We start from the raw sequence: 8,391 nt of genomic DNA on the forward strand, positions 1-8,391 counted from the left end.
ATATATATATATATATATATATATATATATATATATAAAGTAGTTGTATGCTGTCAACTTAATGTGACAATTCCATGAAGGGAATAATACTACTGCTATTTAGCCCAAAGAAGCAGCACCACTTCCTGTTGGCCTTGACACATTTTCTGTGTCCTTATGCTTACAAGGGGGAGACAAGCACCTCCACCCTTGCACTAAGAGTAAGTACAAGGTAACATTACCACCTGCTTTTAAAGCAAGTTGATGCAGGTAGTTTATCCCATCCCCCTCTGACTTATAGTTCATGCAATTGAAAAAACTGCATTATTTATGGGATGACCTAATATAGATAAAGATATATAGATATGATAGACTTCCATACAATTTCCATCTGCCAAATTGCACTGTTCTTGTATTATAGCTTTAGGATATTTGTAAAAGATGTCTGCACAAAGTGGCCACACGGTGGAATTGAAACTTAACCCATGTGGATGTCAAGTATACCTCTTAACCAATGTAGCCAAACTTGTTCTCATGAGTTGCTTTCTCCAAATGTTTCACTATTTCTTATTCCAGAAATGCAAATATTCTGAAGATGCCAAAATAACTGGTGCCATTTTGTTCAGTGTTGTTGGTGGCAAAATGAGTGAAGGAATCAATTTTTCTGATGATCTTGGAAGGTATGTTAAACGGTTAATGTCATTTGCCAGAAAATAATTCGTGAAATTGAAGAAAAGTAAAAAAAAAAAAAAAAAAAAAAAATAGAAAGCTTTCTTGTAAATTATTAATTGTATCTTTGATTTACTGTTGTTCATAATTGGCATTCTGAAGCTGGCAAGTAGGCAGAATCATTATTGGCACACCAGGCAAAATGCTTAATGGCATTTTATCCGTCTTTGCGTTCTGGGTTCAAGTACTGCTGAAGTTAACTTTGCCTTTCCTCCTTTCAGGGTCAATAAAATACGTACCAGTTGGGCACTGGGGTCAATATAATTAACTTAACCCCTCTTCTGAGGTTGCTGGCATTATGCAAAAACTTGAAACGAATAATTAGCATTCTTTTATCTTACAAATAGAATAGTGTATAAAATATAATCTTATATTGTGTTTTTTTTTTTGTCAATCTCTGTTAGTGTTTTATTATATGCAAGTGTTTTGCTTTGTAGTTTGTTTTATTATATGGAAATTGTGTGGAAGTCCATCATAAATGCGTGTGTGTATGTGTGCCTTAGTTTCTTCTCACCCACCCATCCACTGCCTTTCAACCAGTGTTGGTTTGTTTACACCTCTTTAACTTAACAGTTTAGCAACAGAAACTGATAGATTAAGTACAGGACTTGAAAAATTAGTATTGGGGCTGATTCATTTGACTAAACCCGTCTAGGTGGTGCCCCAGCATGGCCGCAGTCCAGGGATTGAAACAAGTAAAAGAAAAGATGAAGTTAATTTTCAAAAATAAATTCAGTTGGTGAATCACTATATCATTGAAGTAGCACTAAAGACTTTACCACAGCACTACTATTGCATTAGCGTAGTTTCTAGTATAGAAATAAGTTCATAAGTTATAAAACTTGGACAAGTATGGCTGTATGGTTAAAATGTTTGCTCTGTAACTGCCTGTTTCAGGTTCAATCCTACTGTATGGCTTGAGCAAATGTCTTCTATAGCCTTGGGCTGACCAGTGCCTTGTGAGTGAAACTGGTGGACAAAAATGTAGAAGTCTATCATGTGTATGTTTGTGTGTCTCTCTCAACAGCTGTCTTTTTGTTGACACTGCTTGTTAAACAGTGTGTTGCATTCGTGTCCCTTACTTTAACTAGTCAAGGATGAAATCAATAAAATAGTACTGGAAATACTATTTTATATTGGATTTTAACTGAAAAATGTGCAGTGTGACCTATACACAAGGCAAAGTTAATATCGAGTTTGAATATAAAAAGAAAAAGATTTATACCCAAAATTTGACACTAAATTACGGGTGCAACTTATAGATGAGTACATACAGCTAACTCTAGGATTGATATGAGCCGCTAAAACCTTCCAAATGGTGCCCCATCATGGCCCCACACTCCAATGAACGAAACAAGTAAAAGTCTAAAACAGTTGGACATGTGATGTATAGAGGCAAGGTGTTTGAGTGGTTATGGTATTCCAGCACATTACTTTCTGTTAATATGTCATCATATATATATATATATATATGTGTGTGTGTGTGTACACATACCAAATGTAGTCAAACTGTAAGCTTATGAACCCCATGCTGTTATTTGACATTTAATGTGTGGCTTGCAGAAATATGATGTCTGAGATGCTTTCTGTTTGTCTTATATTTTCATAAAACAGAAAATAAATAATGTAAAAAAAAAAGTAGTTCACATCTGTAACTCTTTCTCACTTTTCTATCTCAGATTGGTTCTTATATTACCTAAATAACTCTTTACATTTTTAAAAGAGTTCAAGTTTTATAATTATTTACTGAACAAAATGTCATTTAAGAGTTGTACCCTTCATTAAATTTAATTTTTACACTTGATAAAAAGAAAAAGTTGTGAGGAATTTAATCCTTTTAATACCAGCCTACTCAAGACTCTGGTTCCATGATACAATTTTCTCATTTAAAAGAGATCTAAATTAAAACCTCCCATTAAAATTTCATGTTGATTTATGTTCCTAGTTCCAGCTCAGTATTGGTTTCAGATTTTGGCACAAGGCCAGCAACTTCAAGGGAGGGAGTTAGTCGATACATCGTCCTCAACTGGTATTTATTTTTTCGATCCCAAAAGCAAAGAAGGCAAAGTTGACCATGGCAGAATTTAAACTCAGAACATAAAGATGGATGAAATGCCACTCTGCATTTTGCCTGATGTGGTAATGATTTTGCCAGTTCACCGCCTTAACAATAATAATAAAAATGGTTTTAAATTTTGGCTCAAGGCCAGCAACTTTGGGGCAAGGGAGTTAGTTGGTTACATCAACCTCAGTACTCAACTAGTATTTATTTTATCAACTCTGAAAGGATGAAAGGCAAAGTTGACCTCAGTAGAATTTGAACTCAGGAAGTTAAGATGGATCAAATACTGCTAAGCATTTGCTTGGCATGCTAATGATTCTGCCATCTCACTGACTTACTCCAGCTTAAAACTGACAAAGTTATTCTACTAAATTCTTCATTATTTCAAAATGAATCTAATCAACAAAAGTGTATTTCAACAGAAATATGGCAAAAACTGGTTTAAATGTATTTATATAGTTATATCTTAAGGTTCTTAAATATTCAGATTTAAAACTGTTCATTAAAGTTTCTTAATTTTTGTTCCAAATGCCAGCTTAATATTGACAAAGTTATTCTTCTAAATTCTTCATATTTTTCAAAATGAATCTAATTGATGGCAGTGTATTTCAACAGAAATATGGTAACAATTGGGTTAAATTTATTTTAAAGTTATATCTTAAGGTTCTCAAATATTCAAATTTTAAATCTTTAACATCATGTGCTGATCATTTACATTTTTTAAAATTGCATAGTCTTAGATTTTATTTTGCTTCTCACATTTTCTTTTGTAACTCTTAATCATTTTGTAAATGATTGCATGATGCTTGTCTTGCTGCTCTGCCTTCTTGGCAGTTACTGGGAGTGACATCTGAAATGTTTAACATGTTGATCTTACATTAAGTAAATCTGACCACATCTGGTTTGTACTAATGTGTAAGGGGGGAGCTTCTATATGGTTACACGTCCTGCCAGAAGTAACAACCCGATTACCCTCAGATCACACACTAACACCTTGAAAATACAAAGAAAAAAAAGTGGGGAAGGATTCTTGGATGATGTAGCCTGGAGTATACTACACTTAGACCAAAACAAAATGAAAGACAGGATGGTCCTGGTTGGAATGCCTTTCCTAATATGCTGACTCAATCTGTACCGGCTTGAGGCTAAATAACAACTAATCTATTTCTCAAGTCAAAATGTGCCTCCACGTGGTTTCCATATCTGCTATAATTAAGAGCTAAATCTCATTTAAATTTTACTATACTATCCTGATCAGTGTAGGTATGACTATGTGATTAAGAAGCTTGCTTCCCAACCACTTGGTCTTAGGTTCAGTTCCACTGCATGTCATCTTATTTCTTTATTGCCCACAAGGGGCTAAACATAGAGGAGACAAACAAAGGGATTAAGTCGATTACATCGACCCCAGTGCATAACTGGTACTTAATTTATTGACCCTTAAAGGATGAAAGGCAAAGTCGACCTCAGCGGAATTTGAATTGAGAACGTAACGGCAGACAAAATACCACTAAGCATTTCGCCCGGCGTGCTAACGATTCTGGCAGCTTGCTGCCACTGCATGGCGTCTTGCCAACCAAACTGTTGTGGTTAGATTTAGTTGATGGAAACTACAATGAGCCTGTCATTTGTGTGTGTGCGTGCATGTGTGTGTGTATGTGTATGTATGTGTATGTGTGTAATCAGGAGGTATATGTACACTACAGGCAGTTACCTCGTCATTACTTAATGTCAGAACCTGGCTAGCTTAATATTCCAAAGGGAGATCAATTATACATCAATAAATGATAAAAAGGAGCACTTTACAAATACAGGTTAATAACATACCTGTAGGCATGTCATTAGCCTCACAGAGTGGATAATAATTTATTTGAGGTAAAGAGAAGTCAAATTGATGTTATGAACATTTCCATAAATGAATGCTGTTTATTCTACACCAAATATAAAGTTATGCAATACATGCAGTATATGCAACATATGTAATAACGTTAGTGTTCATTCACTTTCTCAGACATTCTGATTTGAAGCACAAACACTTGTGTGTGTGGGTGTGTGGAGCTGTTTAACTACTAATATGCTGCCCAACTTTATGAGAGAGCCTCTGTGTAGTTGTTTAATGTACAAGAAGTAACAGCTGAATCTCTAAATTACTCCTTACCAAGATGAGCTATATTGGATAATTTAGTGTGTGTGCATGTTGAGTGGTGAATTGACAGAGTTGTTAGGGTGCCAGATAAAATGTTCCTACTCCTGCTCTCTGAGTTCATATCCCACTGTGGTCACCTTCACCTTTCATCCTTTTATCATCAATAAATGAAGTAATTATGATTTTATTCAACGTATTCCCCTCTCAGATTCATGCACATATTGCAGCAGTACTTGAGTTTTTCTAAGCCCTGTAAAAGAACTCAGATGGTTGGGCCTCCAACCAGGCTTTTTGTGATACCCTTAGAGCCAGGAACTTTTCAGCACCCACCTCATATATATATATATATATATATATATATATATATGGAGAGAGAGAGAGAGAGAGAGAGAGAGAGGCAAAGTGGCTGAGTTGCTTTTGAGCATTGGGCTTCACAAAGGCAAAGTGGCTGAGTTCCTTTCAAGTGTTGGGCCTCACGGAGGCAATGGCCAAAACCTTTGGCATTATGTCGTGCTTGAGAAGAAGACCCATCAAGCCAAGCAAAATTTCAGTCATGGCAGATACTGGTGTCACACAAATTGGTGCCAGTGGCAGGTAAAAGCACCCCTGTGTTACGCAAATAACACCTGTGCCGGTGGCATATAAAAGCACCCATTACACTCTCAGAGTAGTTGATGCTAGGAAGGACATCTAGCCATAAAAAACCATGCCAAATCAAACTGGAGTCTGTTGCAGCCTTCCAGCATGCCAGCATGGACAATGGACGTTAAATGATGATGATGATGATGATGATGATGATATATATGTGTCATCTAAGAGTCCATAAGTCAGGGTAAAGATGCACGTGTATATCTGTCAATAGAATGGGTCTATTATCCGAAATGTACAGTATTATATATCCATCACAGCTGATCTTACCAATTGGTTTCGTGCTAGGAATACAACGGAATGTTAGTAACAATCTGAGCCTTACGCTCATCAGAGTTAACCAATATGGAAAGTAATATTGTGACTGCTCTCTAATTCTCCACAGCAATGCCAACCGGATGTGTCCATTCACTTCCAAGAATAGAGAGCAGTTGCCATATTCCTTTCCATATCGGCTAACTCTGATGAGCATAAGGTTATATAATCGGATTGTTACCTAACATTTCAGTTATGTATTCAGAGTGTACTACCAGGGTCTTTGGGCTAAACTCAATGATCTTTCGTGTCTCCTTTTTTTTTTTTTTTTGAGGAACAGCATGATATATTAGTGAACAGTCAACAGTGTCGGAGAGCTTAAAGATTAAGGTTGTAGCCAAGAAAAAGTTAGCTGATATGGAGGATTGGAAGCCATCTCAATATTGGAAAAGAGTTGTATCTTGATGATTTGCACCAGGTATTAAAATGCTGACATGACTGCTGCTTAATATTCTGTGATCACTATAAGGACTGTAAGATGTGACATGGAAAACTACAATAGTGACTACATAGCTGTGACCTGCAGGAAGGGACGCAGCAGGTGTTCTGATTGCGTCTGCATGCTGGAATTTATGCAACAACTGCAGTACAAGATGATGGAAGATCTGAACTAGGGAATCTGGACTTTGGTAAGAGAGATAAGTTTTAGATTCACTGAGGACCTTTGCTACCACTTGTACAAGAGGCTGAAGGGATAAATTCTAACAGCCAAGGCTTAACAAACAGGCTCCTGAACAAGCTGAGACATCTTGTTGAGCCAGGGATAATCTGGTTCTTCTCAGATGAAAAGAACTATTGCCAGGACCAGTTGCACAACACCCAGAACAACATGTGGGTAGCCTACAATCCATGTGATATCCCATGTATTATGAAAACTAAATCCCTGCAAACTGTGAATGTCTTTGGGTGTGTCTCTGGTGAGAATGATGTCACGCCATTCCATATCTCTGAATCAGGCCTTAGGCTCAATTCAGACGGCCATGTGAAGCTGCTGGAAACTGTAGTCAAACCCTGGTCGGAGAAGATGCTTGCTGGAAGGCCATATGTGTTGCAGCAGGATTCAGCTCCCTGTCATACCTGCAGAAAGAGTCAGAAGTGGTTGTCAGAGAATTTCTACTTCACCTTCCCCAATTTCTGGCCTGCAAATTCCCGATTGTAATCTCGTGGATTACTATGTGTGGGATAAGGTTGAGAAAGATACTAACCACTCTACCTGTAACACCAAGAGTAAGCTGGTAGCCAAGATCAAGGAAGTATTTGAAGACCTTCCCAGAGACACCATGAGGAACACATGCACCATCTCCAAGAGCTGTGATGGAAGCTAAGGGTGGTTACTTGAGTAAAAAGTTATCTCCTAGCTATAATCTGGTTGATATTTTTTAATTGTTTAAAATTACTTTTATTTTGGATAGGATATTATGTTTTCTTTTCCTTGTATGCAAATTATCAAACTCAGTCCAAGCAGTCTGTGCATGATAACATATGCATGCGTTTAGTCATTGTAATCTAAGATATATGTGTTTAATCATATATTCACATTATGCTGTATAAAACAATATTGGTGAGTTCAGTCATGTATTCATATCAAGCTTTATACTAATATATAGTGTTTAATCATATTCATATTGTACTATAAACTAATATATAGATATGTTTAGTTATGTACTCTTGGTCAAATTGTTTCTCCAGGTGTGTCATGCTGGTAGGAATGCCATATCCAAATATAAATTCACCTGAACTGAAGGAAAAAATGGAATACCTTAATGCAAATTATGTATGTATACAGTTCTCTTTTACTTTTGGAGTATTTGGCATTTGTGTGTGTGTGTGTGTGTGTGTGTGTGTGTGTGCATGCACACATGCATGCCTGTTTTGAAGAGAAAGAGTAGGAAAAAGTGTGTAAGTGACAGAGAGAGAGAGAGAGATGAACTTTGTGTTAATAGAGGTGGGGAAGAAGGTGTGACTACATATGAGACAAACAGAATGAGATAGAGCATGTGTGCATTCATCTGTAAACATGTTGACATGAAATGAGAAATTATACACACTATAAAGTGGTTGGCATTAGGAAGGACATCTAGCTGTAAAAACCATACCAAAACAGACACCGAAGCACAGCAAAGTCCTCTGATTTACCTCGGATAACCTTCATTGGCTATGGTACCGCCTCATATATATATATCAATTTAAGTCACAATATATGAATTCAGGTAATCTGGTAGTAATCATAAAAAGAAGCTCCTTAATGTATCATTCGACAAAGCATATAGAATATACAGTACGACACAAGATAAAGGGATAAGTTGTATAAAGTCATAAATGACAGAGAAATGGTTTGATGAAATTTTATTTCACAATAAGAAAATAAGAAAATTCTAATATCATGACATTGTTTTGTAATTTAAAAACATGTAAATAATTTATATTATTATGTTTAATAATAAATAAACTATTTACATGCCTGCATTAATGCAAAATGCAAAAAATTCTTTCAAAACAATGCAGAATTTAA

The 8,391-nt window shown here is 36.2% G+C and overlaps 1 protein-coding gene across 1 annotated transcript in view; it reads left to right on the plus strand.

Annotated features, from left to right (window-relative positions):
- LOC106880298 (ATP-dependent DNA helicase DDX11) overlaps positions 1-8,391 on the plus strand; it is a 74,119-nt gene that overhangs the window by 50,212 nt on the left and 15,516 nt on the right. Inside the window, exons 26-27 of the mRNA XM_014930172.2 lie at positions 556-659; positions 7,569-7,653. Coding sequence (XP_014785658.1) covers positions 556-659; positions 7,569-7,653 — 189 coding nt within the window. The remainder of the gene's footprint in view (positions 1-555; positions 660-7,568; positions 7,654-8,391) is intronic.

Source organism: Octopus bimaculoides, chromosome 13 (genome assembly GCF_001194135.2).
Source record: "Octopus bimaculoides isolate UCB-OBI-ISO-001 chromosome 13, ASM119413v2, whole genome shotgun sequence".
NCBI lineage: Eukaryota > Metazoa > Mollusca > Cephalopoda > Octopoda > Octopodidae > Octopus > Octopus bimaculoides.